This window comes from Nicotiana tomentosiformis, chromosome 5 (assembly GCF_000390325.3).
Source record: "Nicotiana tomentosiformis chromosome 5, ASM39032v3, whole genome shotgun sequence".
In the NCBI taxonomy this organism is placed as follows: domain Eukaryota; kingdom Viridiplantae; phylum Streptophyta; class Magnoliopsida; order Solanales; family Solanaceae; genus Nicotiana; species Nicotiana tomentosiformis.
In genome coordinates this window covers 21,615,438-21,632,419 of record NC_090816.1, presented here as the reverse complement: position 1 = coordinate 21,632,419, position 16,982 = coordinate 21,615,438, and the positions used below count along the sequence as shown (strand labels likewise).

At 37.0% G+C, this 16,982-nt stretch overlaps 2 protein-coding genes across 3 annotated transcripts; one reads left to right on the top strand and one right to left on the bottom strand.

The window, feature by feature from the left end:
- Positions 1-457: 457 nt before the first annotated feature.
- Positions 458-1,080, bottom strand: LOC138892007 (uncharacterized). The gene is made up of 2 exons (XM_070175698.1): positions 805-1,080; positions 458-718 (listed from the first exon to the last, which is right to left on the bottom strand). The coding sequence occupies exons 1-2, from the start codon at positions 1,078-1,080 to the stop codon at positions 458-460; spliced, it is 537 nt and encodes a 178-aa protein (XP_070031799.1).
- Positions 1,081-8,858: 7,778 nt separating this feature from the next.
- Positions 8,859-15,480, top strand: LOC104090163 (protein ALP1-like). Of its 2 annotated transcripts, none has more exons than XM_009595220.4 (2): positions 8,859-9,207; positions 14,347-15,480. In XM_009595220.4, exons 1-2 carry the CDS (start codon positions 9,072-9,074, stop codon positions 15,390-15,392), a joined length of 1,182 nt encoding a protein of 393 aa, XP_009593515.1. In that variant the 5' UTR covers positions 8,859-9,071; the 3' UTR covers positions 15,393-15,480. The 2 variants fall into 2 exon arrangements, with proteins under 2 accessions (XP_009593515.1, XP_009593519.1); XM_009595224.4 differs by lacking the exon at positions 8,859-9,207 and adding an exon at positions 10,779-11,137.
- Positions 15,481-16,982: the final 1,502 nt, after the last annotated feature.

Here is a 16,982-nt window from a genome sequence, read left to right as displayed (position 1 = left end):
TTTTCCTTGATTTGATTCTGATAATCTTTGTGATTGGTAAACTCAAAATTATCTGGAAATCCAATGATTCTGTAGTAGTCTTCTTGTGTATGTCCTATCTTTCCACAATAAGTATAAGATACATTTGGATTGTACTTCTTCTTTTCTTTAAACCTCTACTGAGGTTTACCAAATTTTTGACCTGAGTTGTTATATTTAGGTGCTATGACTGCACCTCTTTGTGATTGGTTTCTGAGTTTATGAAAATTCCTGCCTTATCCTGTGACCATAAAGGTTGCAAAGTCAGCCAGAAGCTAAGTATTAGGTTGCTTGGCCTCTCCAACTTCCATGAATAAAACTGAATCAGAATTAAAGTGTGCATTTGATAAATTTATCTTTGATTTTTATCTTGCAAAATAAGTGAATAAGCAACATCTATGGTAGGCAAAGGGTTCATCATGAGGATATTTCATCTTGCCTAAGCATAGATGTCATTCAATCCCATTATGAATTGAATCAACCTCTGATCCTCAAGTGACTTAGTCAACTTTGCCTTTCCTTCACAAGCACAAACACATAAACAACATATGATAACATTCAAAGCATCTAGTTCATCCCACAATCGTTTGAGCTTAGTGAAGTATCTTGCAATGTCACTATTACCCTGTATAATCCTGATAGATCCTTTTGCAGATGATAAAGCTTGGCTCCATTTGATCTTCCAAATCTCTGCCCCACGCTGGCCCAAAGCTTTTTTGCAATTTTGTAGTATATCACACTATCTACAATATCCTTTGAGAGAGCATTTAGGATCTAAGAGATGACCATGTCATTGACACAACTCCATTGTTCATGATCCAAAGATTTCAGGTTTGGAGATCGATAAGCTCCATTGATGAAACCAAGTTTCTTCTTGGCTGACAAAGATAGGAGAATAGATCTCCTCCACCCTGGGTATCCTCTTCCATCAAACACAATGTTGACTAGAGTCATCCCAGGTGAATCAGAATTGTTGAGATGATAAAGGTGATTGACATCATAGCTGATTGGCTTTACAACATTGCTCGTATCATCAGTAGATGTAATGGTTGTTTCAGGCATTTTAGATTACTGATTATGAAGATGAATCTGATGTAAATAAATTTGATGGTTGAACTATTGGATCGAGCTTATTGCTCTGATACCATATACGAATTAAAGAAGAGATTTAATTGAAATTTTCTCTGTTGTATTTCATCACTGTTATTGTACATGTATATATACACTTACATCTAAAAAAAACAAAGAATAACAAGAAAGAGAAGACTATGTACAGTTGTCCTATTCTAATTTGCCTACTGATAACAGAATCATTCTCTCTATACAACTAATTGTATTCCCTCACATGTTAGTCACGTGAGAGAAGGAAGGTTCTAGTATTAAAACTACCTGATGGTGTATAATTAATCCATCATGAGTTGATCCAAGGGCTGAGACTCTTCCACATGTTCTAAACATTGAGCTGAGTATAACATGGGTTATATCGAACATAAAATATTTGGTCGGAACAAGGAAGCTTCTAGGCCGTCTTCTTCTTCACCCCTCTTCTCTATCTCTAGGCAAAACTCCATGAAACTTAGAATTAGGATGGGGTTTCTTCTCCCCAACAGGACCATCGGTGTCGCAATTTAAAATTTGTCCCCATTTAAGGAATTTCTGTGAAATAGCTTCGGGGCATAACTTGGTATACAAACCTTGTTAGATTGACAAAACTTGTCTTGTTCGCAAGTTATGCGGGCGTGGCATAACTTTGATACAAATTTGATAGAATTCTAGGGTCCACCAAACACTATAGAGAACCATGTTCTCTATCGGTTTCCACAGATTATGCAAACACAACAGAAAGTAAATAACACGGAGAGTTTTTACGTGAAAAATTTCCAGCTCAACGGGATTAAAAACCACGACCTACCCTTATAGGATTTCAACTTCACTACTGAGCAACTTTCAGATTACAACTTATGCAACCTAGGAATTAACCTTTTAATCCCTCACTAACTTGTAACATACTATTACAAGCCATTTTGTAATAATTTTATTACAAAGACTTTACAACTCGACTAACTCTAGCCAAGACACAAACACAAGGGTTTATGATTTACAAAGGGTTTCCTACGGAATGCTTCTAAACAAGCTAAGTAGGAATTACAATTGAGAACTATTACAAAGTTACAACTCAACTAAGGACATACAATAACTTGATATGGGGAACTGGTTCATAGTAGTGTTGTTCTTTATTCTTGATGCACTTGAGAATCATTTTATTGATGATCAATCACAGTGAGTGTGCTTGAGTAAATTCTCTAAGTGTTCAAGTGATTTGTTTTACCTTCCATGATGTTAATAATGCATTTGTGACATCACTAGGATAATGTAAGCAAAGTAGGTAAAAGACACTCCCCATAAGTTGACTGCTGCATTGTTTCTGCACTGTAGCATGTGCAGGCAACAAATTTACAGTTGGGGTTGTTGACTTGTGCATCTTCCTCGGGAAACGGTAGTTATATGTTCCCTCTGTTGTTCCTTTGACGCTGAAGAGTTGAACAATATCCCAAGCTGGAACCTTTTGATCTTAAGGTCTTGAAAATGTTTAACAGGTTCCTTATCTGGTTCTTGACAGTAAGTTTGTTAGATCATCAAAACATAATAGGGATATACATATAGCCTATCAATTTCCCCGTTTTTGATTATGACAAACTTATAATTCAAGTTCCCTCTAAGAACCAGCATTTTCCCCCTAAGAACCAGTATTTCCTGACTTCCTCCTGAATCTGTTTCCCATCCTTGTTCCCCCAGAATTATTTTTCCCCTTTTTGGCATCATAAAAAGATTAGTAACAGGCTTATAGCAGAAAGAAGTCTAGCTTGAGTTAACTCATGCCACTTGTGTGCACACAACATGACTAAAAATAGAGCATAAAGACAAGGTATATATAGCAAAAAGGTAAAATCTTCCATTAAACAATTTGGATTGAAAAACAGGGAGCAGAGTCAATGTTACTTACAACCATCCACAATTCAGAACAACAAAAACAAATACCACAAACATCATAAAAAAAACTAATCATAGGAAACCAATACTTAAGACTTGACACTGAGGAGACACTATTTAGGGAGCACTGGAAAGAGAGGGCTTAGAAGGCAGAGGCAAGGGTTTGGAGGACGAGATCAATTCGATCATTCACTGACATTTGCTCATTGAGCAGTTTCGCTTTCAGGTTCTCCACCTGTTTCTTGAGCGCAACATTCTCCTTGGTCAGAAGGGCAACCTCTTCACTTTGAGGGATACTGGAACTAGGTGCCTCCTGAAGCTGACTCAACTGACTCTCAAGAATAGCATTCCTTACTTTCAACTGCCTTATCTTAGCAGTAGCACTGTTCTGAGCGTTGATCAACTGAGAAATGGTAGAAGTGCTTCCAATTCCTCCAGCCCTATCAATGCACTCATAATCTTCCAGAGTGGACTTGGAGAAAGTTTGCTTCTTAGTGCCCACTTTAGCTTGTCCCAGAGGAACCTAAGACCTTGGTGAGAAGGAACCGATAAGGCAGTCCATGATTACCATCTTTAAAATCTGCCACTTTCTGCATGTGCTCTATCATGATCCCAGGAAAGTTGATGGTAGTGAAGTTGTCCAGTGCTTCCATGAGGAACAGGTCTGCACGAGAAGTGATAGATCTTCTCTCAGCACGAGGGAGCAAGACCTTGTTCACCATCTCAAATAGCAGTTGGTACACTGGAAGGAGGGCCTTCTTCTGTACCTGTTCCCCTTGCTGAACTGCTCTGTCCTTCAGGATGGCATTTCTGAAATTTTGAGAATAAGATCCCTTAACACTAGACAACCCTTCAGCAGGCACACCCAGAATAGATCCCAAGAAAGCAGAGTCCATTACCATATCAACTCCATTTACCAGCACGTAGATGTGATCATCCTCAACTTTGAAGAGGTCGGCATAGAAACTTTGAACTTCCTCCTCATACACCTTTGGAGCATCACTTGTGAACAAATGTGTCCATTGTTGAAACTCACAAATTTCAACCAGCTGTCTCATACCAGCCTCCTCCAAAATGTTAGGGGCAAATGTGCTGCCCCATAGCACCTTTTGATTCCTCAACTTCTCTTTTCCAGCACTCCTTAGATCACCAACTTTGGCCCTTTTGAGCAACCAGGTTCCTCATCAGTATCAGCTTTTCTCTTAGCAGACTTGCAAACATTCTTTCCTTTTTCATCAGACTTCACATACTTTTCACCTAATTCTTCTATCGCCCTGGAAGCAGACTCTTCTACCAACTTATCACCATATTATTTCACCATATTTGCACTAGCGACAACATCATCAGACTTGTTTAGACTTTCAGCAGACACAGAAGATCCCCTTTTAGGCTTGGGGAGACCATGCTTCTGTGAGCGCTTTCTAGTCAAGGAACCAGGTTCCTCTTCTACTTCATCATCCACATTCACCACTGGCACTGTCTTCTCGCTCACAACTTTCCCATCTTTCACTAATTTTCTTCTCCTTGACTTAGTTTGGCTGTTCTTAAGCGTAGACTCAAGAGCCTCCTTCCTTTGCAACCTTGTAGTGAGTCGCGTAGGAGTAGACTCTTGAGCAACCATTGGTCTACGCCAGTCAAGCTAGCAATTGGCATATCATCAGAATCTTCTTCACTTTCCCCAACTACTTCTTCAGACTCAGATCTCATCTCAGGCACAACCACAAACAAAGACTCAACATCAAAATGAGGGGAGGGAACATGATCAATACTGACCTGAGGCTCTTGAGAGGACCCCTGAGTTGGATCCTCTGAGGAGGGATCAGGTCCCTCATTTGGGACCCCAGTAGTATTGTCATGTGCCGACTGTTCAACATGCACAAACTCTCTACCCTCTACTACAGTCTTAGACTCTTCCCCCTGAGCCTCAGACCCATCCGCATTTCTTTCTGTAACAACCTCTTTATTAGCTATAGATAGCATGTTCTCTGCTTCTTTCTCTTGTAACTCCATTGAAATCGCAAAAGAAGAAGAAGTTGTACCTGTAGGCTTAAGATTGGGAACTGAAGCATTCTCAGAACCAGCAGTTGGATCTACATTTTAGCCTTCATCCAAAGAAAGACTAGAGATTTCCTGATTCTCTTTTTCATCAACAGGACCCCCTTTTCTCCCAGTTTTTCCGGTGAGGCAGGAGGAGAACTTGTAACTACAAATCTTTTAGGAGTTGTGATTTTGCGACTCCTATGAGAACCAGAACTCGATTGGGTAGGAGAGGAGATAGAGTGTGGGAGTGACTCTTCCCTAGGGTTTTGGCTAGCAGTGGTGTCGAGGGAGGAGTCTAAAATCGGTGGTTGAATGGCTGAGGACTCAATGAGGGTGTCACTTGGAACACTTGAGGTTTCGTAATTTTCAGCCATGGAGAGAAGTGATAAGTTGAGGAGAAGAGATGGATAGTTTGAAAGAGAGAAAGAAGAAGGAAAATTTTAATGTTTGATGTGAAGAGTTGTGACAGTGATAGATGTATTTAAGATTGATGAGGGACCAGTTAAGAAAAGGCGGCAGTTTTGGGAGTCGGCTCGACTTCTAACGGGTGAGATGTTTGGGTTCACAAGATGCAAAGAAAAGAGAATGACACACTGATAACGTGGCAATTATTTTAACCGTTCAAAATTGTGCATGAGAGAACAAAGAAACTACTAACCTATGTCATGAGAACCAGGTTCCCTGACTAATCCTGCATCTGTAAGCTTTGCCCTTTTTACCAGCGCGTACTGCATCAACTGCCTATTTGCTATGTAATCATCATGCGTGTATACCCGTAACGGTATAGAGATGAGTTAGACTTTGCCAGAAAACACTTTTAACTAATTTACCTGAACATTTCTTTCATAGCCAATCATCGACGGACCAGGTTCTCAGTTGGGCTTTATCAACCCAGTGCCAGGCGATTTCTTTCAAAATGTTCTCTACTCAAGGCCTTGGTAAATATGTTTGCAATCCGATCTTCTGTGCTGCAGAATTTTATGCAAATGAACCCCTTTTCAACATTGTCTCTGAGAAAGTGATGACACACATCAATGTGCTTGGTTCTCTTATGTTGGACTGGATTTTGGCCATATTGAGTGCACTTGTATTGTCGCATAGGAGAGGCACACAATTTGAGAACACTCCAAAGTCTTCCAGCTGCTGCTTGATCCACAGTGATTGAGCACAGCAAGAAGCAGCTGCTACATATTCTGCTTCTGCAGTTGAGAGTGCCACTGAGTTTTGCTTCCTTGTACCCCATGAGATTAGGCAAGAACCCAGGAAATGTGCCATTCCAGACGTGCTTTTCCTGTCCACCAGATATCCTGCATAATCAGCGTCTAGTCCAGTTCATGTTAATGCTACTCCTAATGTTAAGCTTTGGCATGTAAGATTTGAACATCTCCTATTTTTAGCAATGAAACATTTAGATTTACTTCATTATGAGTCAAACTCTGAATTTATTTGTGATGTTTGTTCTAAGGCTAAACAAATCAGGAATCCTTTTCCTGTCAGTAGCAACAAATCCAAACATATTTTTGACCTTATACATGTAGACCATAGGGCCTTTATAAGTTCAATACCTATAATTGATTCAGATATTTTCTTATTATAGTAGATGACTATAGTAGAGGAACATGGACATTCTTATTAAGTACTAAAAACAATGCTTTTCTTATGCTTAAATCTTTTTTGTCTGTGGTTGAAAGGCAATTCAATGTGAAAGTCAGAATGATAAGATCTGACAATGCACTAGAATTGGGGTAAGCACACAAAAGGTAGCCTTTCTACATTTAGAAGGAATTCTGTACCAACTGTCTTGTGTAGCAACTCTTCAACATAATGGGATTATTGAGAGGAAGCATAAACACTTTTTAGAGATTGCAAGAGGGTTAATGTTCCAATCCAGGCTGCCTATGTCATATTGGGGTGAATCTATTTTGATTGCCACACATCTTATTAATAGCCCTCGAAGTGGATGGTCTTGAATATTTTTCCCGTTTGCCTCATGGGCAGAACTTCAAATTTTAAAAATATTGTCCCTCGCTTGCCCCATGGACAACACTTTTAATTTTCGACCTTGAAGTTCTATCTATGGAGCAAACAAGGGAGCGGGGGAAGGGGGAAGGAGAGGAGAGTCAAAAGTTAAAGGCCATCCCAAAAAGTATCATATTTGTGCAATTGTTTTGGGGCAAATCACCCTTTATTCTTCTGTATCATCATTGTTATTCATATCTGGTTGCTACTTTTGGGGTCTTGTATTCAGATGTTGGCTACTTTCTAAAAAATTAGATTTGTGACCTGAACATTAATTTTGAATTTTAAACTTTAGACCAAGTGTTTTATAGACCGGTGGTTAGATCGGCCATGTTGTATGGGGCTGAGTGTTAGCCAGTTAAGAACTCATATATCCAGAAGATGAAAGTAGCAAAAATAAGGATGTTGAGGTGGATGTGCGGGCATACTAGGATGGATAAGACTAGGAATGAAGATATTCGAGAGAAGGTGGGCGTGACTCCCATAGATGACAAGATACGGGAAGCGAGGCTCAGATGGTTCGGGCACGTATAGAGAAGAAGTCCAGATGCCTCGGTAAGGAGGTGTGAGCGGTTGGTGTTGGTGGGTACAAGGAGAGGTAGAGGGTGACCTAAGAAGTATTGGGGAGAGGTGATCAGGCGGGATATGGCGAGGCTTCAGATATCCGAGGACATGGCCCTCAATAGGAAGTTGTGGAGGTCGAGCATTAAGGTTTTAGGTTAGGAGGTAGTTGAGCATATTTTTAACTCGTACCAGTGTGAGGCTAGTGTGATAGGACTTAGACTGCTAGTGGTCAATGTTGTGTTCACACTACTCTTTCATTTTTATAGTGTCGGGCCTTATTTACTGGTTATTGTTTGATTTCCATCTATTTACTGGTTCTTGTGATGTTGTTATTATTTCTATAGTTTTTTCTTGATAATACTGATATATTGTCTCTTTTCGTCTTTTTAAGCTGAGGGTCTATCGGAAACAGCCTCTCTACCCCTTCGGATAGAGGTAAGGTCTGCGTACACACTACCCTTATAGGATTTTACTGAACCGTCGTCGTTGTCGTAAACTTTAGACCAAGTGACTCCTTTCGAACTTAAAAACATTTGTCTAATTTTGAATAAGTGACAATTGAGGTTAAGATACGATACCAAGTTTGAGATGTTAGATATAATATTTGGTTAGCATTATTGAGTGCCTCCAAGTTTTATGGGTGTTAAGGAAGTCTTTTATGCAGAGTACAATGCAATACGGGCAAACAAAGAAGCGTTTACACTATTCAAAATGTAATCGATGTAGTAGGTTAAATATCATAGTCATTTTTTTAATAATATAATCGATAGTCATTTACATAATTGAAATAATTTTCACTTTATTAAATCTTATTTTTGCGCGGAATCAATATCTTTAATGTATAAAAGTGTTAAAAGAGAAATATATATTTTTATCCGCTTCAAAAAATAATAACCGACAAGTTTTTTTTTGGTATGTATGTGTATTATATACAAAAAATAAACATATTTTATATGTTTTTTGGGCTAATAAATGCGATTAGTTTTGGCCTGTATTTTGTCGAAAATGAGGTACAGTCAAAACTCTCTATAACATCGTCGTTTATTCTGAATATTTTTGGATATTATAGCGAAATGTTGTTATAGAGAACATATATTATAACATAACATAAAAATTGGTTACGAAAAAGCTTGGCTTTTATAGTGAATTGTTGTTATATAATTCTCACCGTATATATTACTACATGCTTCTTTAAACCCAAACTAATTTACAATTGGCCCCTCAGCCCCTCCTCTTTTCTCCAACTCAGCTCTGCGACTCTGCCGCAAGAGTCACTTTCTTCTGCTGCTTCTTTTTCTCCATATGGCTTTTCACAAATAGCACCATCTGCTAGTACTCCTTCATTTAACATTACCCATTTGGCCATTTTCGCAAGTTCTTTCCTTTTGGAGTTTAGAAAAGTACTCCTTTTGGCTTTGAATCATTTGGGTTAAGTTTCAATGGGACCCATAATAAGGAGGTTAAAGAGGAAGAAGAAGGCATACACGGATGTTGACCAATATACCCCTGTTAGTTCTCTGTTGTCTCAACCTTGTCCTTCAGATTGGTGGGACGACTTCTCCAAAAGGATTTCTGGTACATCTTTTAAACACTAAACTTTGGAAATATATATATTTTGTTTCAGTGCATGTAGTTTCTTGATTTGTTCTGTTTCCTTCATGTTATGTCTGATATATGCTGCATTTTTGTTCTCTATATTTGATTGGGGTTGTGTTTGTTTTGGATTCTAGTCGTCTCTTAGTGAAAATTTTGGACGAGGGTCAACTTTGAGTAATATTAAATTGATTTCTGCTCTTTTATATTCTGGGTGGTTTTAGCGAAAGATTGTTACAAGATAACATGAAAACAGGGGCGGATCCAGTTCAATAGCTACTGGTTCTGAACCTAATAACTTTTGTATAGAGTTGAACCCATAAACCTAAAATCCTGAATACACCTATGCACGAAAATTACTCGAAAGAAAACTTATTGTTGTTATAAAGGATGAGTTTTATAAAGAAGTTTGACAAGATTTTATACCGTAATTATTTTTTAATATACCAAACCAAACACTCGTTATACTCGTTTAAGGGGGACAATTTATATTGAGATTATAATGTGATATTAGAATTTGTGGATTAAATAAATGACATGATTAATAATAGATATATTTTTATCGGTACATGTTTGGTTCATTTTGACTAAAAAGAGATATATGGCGTAAAATAAAAAAAAAATATGATTGGTTTTACACTAGATAACTTAAATAATTTTTTTATTTTCAATTTTAACCTTGTTTTGTAAAGGACTTTGAGAAAAAAGTTTTGGAGAAGGTCATCTTTGCCACTTTATTATTGTATCCCGGGATTGATAAACCCCTGATGATATCTTACATGTGTGTGGTATAAAAAATAATACCACAATTAATGTATAAACAATCCCGTAATTTTTTATACCGAGATAAAAAATTCAACTCAAATAAAATAATCTCATATTTTATCTCAAAATTATTATCGCCTGTCCTTATAGCCAAACGACCCTTAAGTTGTTTGATTCATAGCAAATGATAGTAATTTAGGGATTAGTTATATCATAATTTTGGTATTAGTTTTATACCATATTTAATGTGGCATAACAACATTGGAGTAGCTAATCTCCGGACAACTAGCTTTTCTCCAAATTCAACAAGGGTTGTGGTGGAGTTGTAAGTACTCCTTCATTCTTAACCAGACGTTTCGGGTTCAAGCCCTTGGATATGAAGTCACTTTTATTAGGGAACACTTTACCCCAAATGTGAGACTTTTCGGATCAAAACATTATTTAATCGGGTGTCAATGCGGATATCTGACATCGGGTTGGAAACAAAAAAAAGTAGTTTAGGAAGTCCAAGATAAAATTTGAAATAATGCTTATTCAACTTTCTAACTTATTTATTATAGAATCAAACACACACTTTATATTATAAATCATATATTTTATTTTAAATCTAATGAATGAAATATTAAAAAAAAAAATATTTAATAATTTTTTTGATTATTTAATTGTCATATTATAATTTTTACATTATTATCCCTGTATAATTTGTTTTCTAACAAAATAATAAGTGCACCAATGTCTTTTAATGGAAACGGAGGCATATATAACTGCATGCTTCTGTAAGACTATAATCTAAATTTACAATTAGCCCCTCAGCCTCTCCTCTTTTCTCCACTCTCTGCTCTACGACTCTACATCAGCGTCACCTTCTTCTTCTTCTTCCTCTATAAGCTTTCACAAATAGCACCATCTGTTAGTATTCCTTCTTCCAACCATAACCCATTTTCTCAAGTTCTCTTCTTTTGGGCCTGTAGAAATAAAGTTTTTGGCTTTTAAATCAACTGGGTTTAAGTTTTAATGGGACCCATAAGGGGGTTAAAGAGGAAGAAGAAGGCAGACAAAGATGTGGACCATTATACCCTTCTTCATTCCCCGTTATCTCAACCTTGTTCTTCAGATTGGTGGGACGGCTTTTCCAAAAGGATTTCTGGTACACAACTTTCAACATTTATTTTTTTCAGAAATTAATATTTTTGCTTATGTGCATGTATGTACTTTCTTGATTTGTGCTGTTTTGTTCGTGTTATTTTTGATGCTGCATTTTTGTTCTGTTTGGTATTTTGTTGTGTTTTGGAATAAATTTTGGACGAGGGTCAACTTTGAGTTTTGTTGAATTGATTTCTGCTCTCGTTTTTATTCTGGGTTTGTTTCTACTACTTGGACAATGGAGTTGGCTAGTTGGGAACCTCTCATTTGTGCGAGAGAAATGAAGCAAAAAAGATGAGGAGTGTGTTGGATTGTGTGACCGTCGAGACGAGATGTTTTTTATTTATTTATTTATTCAAGATATCGAGCTTGATTCTTTTATTTTTTTTGGTTAAAAACATGAAAATACGTTTGTGTTCATTGAATAGTGATAGTGAGACTCGAATCCAAGATTGTTGTGTGATCCTTATTCTAAAAGCTTAAAACTGATATTTTTATTTATTTATTTTGGATGTAGCATGTATCTATCGTGTTCAACGGAACACAATATTTTCGACATGTAGCATAGGTGTGTGTGTATATATATATATATATATATATATATGTAAAGTATCACTAAATTTTGTTGAATAGTTAAAGATGAGGTGTTGGAAATTTTGATATATAAATAACTGATCAAAAGGATATAGAAGTCAGGTTTACTTCATAATTTGAGTTTGACTTTTCTTATTGACATGATAGGGTGCTCAACGTTAGGAAATTTGGGAGACATACACTATTTACCGTTGATTTTGCGTTTACTTTTGGTCTTTTACCATTAGTACCATTGTCATAATTCAAACTCATGGCACGTATCAGCTTTATATCAACAGACTCATGGATTTGTCCTTTGGCTATGCCACATCGAGTCCAAAGCGTACGTACGAGATGAACTGGGGTGCTGTTTATGACACTTTATGTCCCTCTCTCTTTCCGACGTTGGATTTGCCTAAGGTGTTATACGCACCCGTTATTCGGAAGCTTGCTAGCCTATAAGCCTACTAGTCATTCTCTTTGCCCCGCACTCATTAGATCTCCCTCCATCATGGACATCACAACAATTCACTATACTGCGAATAAACTTTTCTTTCCCTTCCAATTATTTAGCTTCCTATAACTTGTTGTATTTATTTTCGTACCAGATTTGTAAATCTAAATCTTAGTGGTATTATATGGAAATTCAACTATTTCATTATGGATTACTTATGATTTTCATTAGAATTGTGTAGCTATTGTTTGGCTGTTCAAGCTAATACAATTGCTTCATCTTAGCTTATTCTCTGTTGTTATTTGTTCGGGCTTTAAAAAACAGACTGCATCATATCCTGGTAGCAAATTTAGAATTATTTAGTTTGCAGCACACATGAGCAGCTCCGAAAAAGTCTTTATATAAAAACAAAAAAAACAAAAAACAAAGAGATCCTATAAAAATGTATATAGTTCTGTTTGTCCCTTGAAAGATGAATAGAAAAATTAGATCGAGAAGATCGAAATGAGGGAACAAACTGGCATTATATATGAAGTAGCTTCCCTTCCCTTGCCTTGTTACACCTGAACCATGTTTTAACGATGGAGCGGATGAAGTACAAATCAATTGGAAATGTCCTGCAATGGTTGATTAAGGTTCATATCTTCTCAACCTGTCTAAGTGATTATTTGTCTCATGCTTGTCGTCTGGTAGGGCCTCTTGTCTAGTCACTTTACGATGGAACATGCATCTGACTGACAATGGAATCAGTTTTTCCTCTTCCCCTTCTCTTAATCGCACTGACAGAAAAATGCATATTTATAGACTTCGCAAGGAAAACAATTGTGGATAAGCATATAAAGAGTACATTTTGTGGTTTCTGGTGTCAATGCTTAGGTATAGATTACCTATATAGGTTTTGACTTTACGAATGAGCAGAGTGCTGGAAATGTTCCCTGCAAAGGTAAGATCTATCAAATGATATGATGTTAATTTCATTAGGCAATGGTCTCTTCTACAGATTATTGTAAGCTTAAGCTTAGGGGTATCAATACTTTGAACTCAGATGCTATGCTTATTATGTGTTCGAAGTGGTGTGCTGCTGTATTAGGTGGTGTGCTGCTGTATTTCTATCTCATGAGCAGTAGTAATTCATAAGTGCTTTCTTTTGCTTTAACCCCTTAAGTTCTATGCTCAAGCTCTTCTTAGTAGCTAAATAAGCTTGACGATGAGCTTCCAAGCAGATTCCTTTCTATGTACATGTGCTTGGGATCTTATGGTCTTTGATTCTGCAATGGTAGCTTTTGATGAGTGAAGATTTAAAAAGAAAGTACAGAGTTCACTAGGGATGAAGAAATGGAGAGCAGACTAAAGGCAGGCAACTAAAGGACGGAACAAGAAAGGACATTGAATTACGACTTCCAAACTTTTAATAGTTAGTTGGAATGCCAGCCTCAAGGACAAAAAAGTTGACATATTACATACTCGTCGTTAATGGGTTCAATCTCAAAAGCATTGGTAACTTTTTTAAGAGGATAGTTCATTTCTTAGCCTTAACATCTTCTTTTGAAAATTTCATCCGATTAGCTGAACCAAACGATCCTTGTAGAGTTCTAGTAAGCTTCCAATATTTAACTATACAAGGATCGTTTGGTTCAGCTATTGAGTTGAAATTTTCGAAAGAGGACTTCGGTATTAAGGCTAAGCAACGAGAACTAATGCTATGCTGGTGCAGTGCTTAAGACTCTTGCTGCATAGCTTTATGGACTAGTGTCTTCTTTTGACTGTTTTAATCTAGCTTTGAGAGCTAAAGTGAATGGCATTTGCTTTAGATTCCGAACAATGCAATTAATTTTGGTATATAGCAAAGAGGTAACCGTTTAGGGAGAGATTGTGGATACATGAATGTGAAAGAGCTACAAGAAAATTTCAAATACTGCGCAAATGATGGTTATGTGTCTCCTTAGCTCCTAAGCTTCTGCTCTTCCAATATATAATATCAAAAAATCAATTGGACATTTTTGAAGAGAAATGTTGTCCTGTTGTAAAACAGTTTCAAGAAAAAGGCCTAGTACTAAGTTTGGTAAAAGATGAATTCTTCTATCTTTTATGATGAGATAATATTCATCAATTTAAGGGCCTGACATCTTGTCTCAGCAAATTTACAGCCATGAAATGTGACCCTCTTTCTGTTTGTTGCTTCTCAGGGACTTCGGTACAGAAACGAAGTTCAGTTACATTTGAATCTCTGTTCAAACTTTCAAGGAAGACATTTAACTACATCTGTTCACTTGTGAAAGAAGAGATGATGGCAAAACCTACGAACTTAACTGATCTCAGCGGCAAGTTTTTGTCACTAGATGACCGAGTTGCTGTTGCTTTGAGAAGGCTGAGTTCAGGCGACTCACTTTCAACTGTCGGTGAGTCTCTTGGAATAAATCAGTCAACTGTCTCTCAGATAACTTGGCGATTCGTGGAAGCCATGGAACACAGAGCCCTTCACCATATCCATTGGCCTTCAAATCAAGAAGACATGAAAAACATAAAATCGAAATTTGAAAATATCCGAGGCCTTCTCAATTGTTGTGGTGCCATTGACACCACACATATCATGTTTTGCCTATCGACAGACGTCCCTTCAAGTAAAATCTGGTCTGATTTGGAAAAAAATCACAGTATGCTTTTGCAAGCAATTGTTGACCCTGATATGAGATTCCTTGATGTTGTCGCTGGTTGGCCGGGAAGTCTAAGTGACTCTGAGGTGCTCAAAAGCTCAAGATTCTTCAAACTCGCAGAAGAAGGAAAAAGGCTAAGCGGAAAGAACATTAAGCTCTCAGATGACACAGAACTGAGAGAATACATCGTTGGAGACTCGGGTTTTCCCCTTTTGCCATGGCTTCTTACTCCTTATGTTGGGCGCGTACTATCTGATTATCAAGCTGATTACAATAAGCGACATTTTGCAACGAGGAAAGTAGCACAGAGGGCTTTAGCCAGGTTAAAAGATAAATGGAAAATAATCCAAGGAGTAATGTGGAGGCCTGATAAGCATAAGTTACCACGGATTATTCTTGTATGTTGCTTGCTGCACAATATTCTCATCGATTTGAACGATGGAGTTGACGACAAAGTGCCACTAACTCATCATCATGATCCTGATTATGGGCAACAAATTGGTGATTCTACTGATAAATCTGCTTCAACTCAAAGAGAGAAACTTGCTCTCTACTTAGCTAACAAGCTACCATCTTAAATATGTACTAGGTTGTTCTTCTTACTAGTGAGATATGATCAACAATTCTTTGTAGTTCCAAAAGCTGGCAAAATTAGTCAGTTTATGATCCCATGTAGTTTTATGTCAAGTGAAAGTACCATCTTGTGAAAAGGCACCAACTATTAACAACTGTGAATTTTTTTATGATGTTAGTTATAGTGTTATACTGCCCAAATTAATACAAATCCTCTATATCCATTTGAATTATAAGGTTGGGTATTAATCTTTTTAAATTTCTAAAAGAGAATATCTAAAAGCCATTATACTTAGATTATCAGTATTAGATAGGGGTGTCAAATGGGCGGGTTGAGTTAATTTTGGGCGGGTCAAAATTGGCTAAGTCAATAAATGGGAGGATTATTGACCGCCCTAAAAGTAACTTAGGAAGAGATGGGTTGGGTTAAGTTGGACTAAAATTTGAGTCATAACTCAACCCACCCAACTCTTACCAAGCTTCAATTAATGTGTATTGTTTTCTTATCAATTGTTAATAATCAAATAAGACTTTTTTTCTTTTGTTATGGTCATATATAACATATCAAATAAAATAAAAATTATTTTAAAAATATTTTAACAAAATTACTCATTGATCAATTTGGGTTAAAAATCAATCTAACTTTAGATGGATTGAATGAGTCGGGTCAAGATAAGCTGAGTTCAACAAATGAGCGAGTCAATGACCAGCCTAACCTTGGGCGTGTTGGACAGGTCAAATAGGTTTGGGCTCAAATAGCCACCCCTAGTATTAGATATAAGTCTTGGTGTGTGCATTTGCTTTGTTTAGTTCGCTTTGAGTTATTTTGATTTCGTATATAAATAGGCAAACCAATGACCAATGGAAATAGGTGGAGTTGCTGTTAAATAATTTTTTCCCTCTTTTTCGCTTTAGGCCACTAATGGGCTTCTAATCTTTTTAGTTTGGGCTTGGGCTTGTGATCTTTACTGATTCCGTTGTAGAATTATGACACTTCTTGGGGCGGTCTTTAACTTTTGACCCGCTTGCTCCATGGGTAGAACTTCAAGAGCAAAAGTTAAAAGTATTGTCTACGGGACAAGTGAGGGACAAAAATTCAAGACCATCCACTTTGAGGTTATTTGTGTACTTCACCCACGTTGATGCGTGATTGCCGGTTGGATTATCGAAAAAGAATCATGCTCGCATACATATGTATGGACATGTTGAATACATAATTAAATTTAAAAAATATGCTCTATCTAACAACTTAAATTTGTAGATGAGACGATCACACACTTAATAATGAGAATTGACTCAACCTCTTCTTCAACGTGTAGACGTAGGGGAGGCAAACTGGGCGGGTCGGGTCGGGTCGAATATGAGCGAATAAAAAATAAATAATGTAAAAATGGATAAATATCTGATCTGACCCATATTAATACGGCTAGAAAGTGGGTTAACAGACGAATAATATGGATATCCATATTATTCATGGCTTCTTGAATATTTGGTTATCCATTTTTAAGTAGATAATATGGTTCTTATCCATATTTAATTATTTTTAAAAAGTTCATTATCCTATCTATTTTTTAGTGAACTAGTTATACGATACG

Coding starts and splice junctions, on each gene's coding strand:
- LOC138892007 (XM_070175698.1), bottom strand. CDS start 1,080: ATGCCTGAAACAACCATTACATCTACTGATGATACGAGCAATGTTGTA. Junction 719..804: donor GGAGTTGTGTCAATGACATG/GTCATCTCTTAG, acceptor GCTTTGGGCCAG/CGTGGGGCAGAGATTTGGAA.
- LOC104090163 (XM_009595220.4), top strand. CDS start 9,072: ATGGGACCCATAATAAGGAGGTTAAAGAGGAAGAAGAAGGCATACACG. Junction 9,208..14,346: donor CTTCTCCAAAAGGATTTCTG/GTACATCTTTTA, acceptor GTTGCTTCTCAG/GGACTTCGGTACAGAAACGA.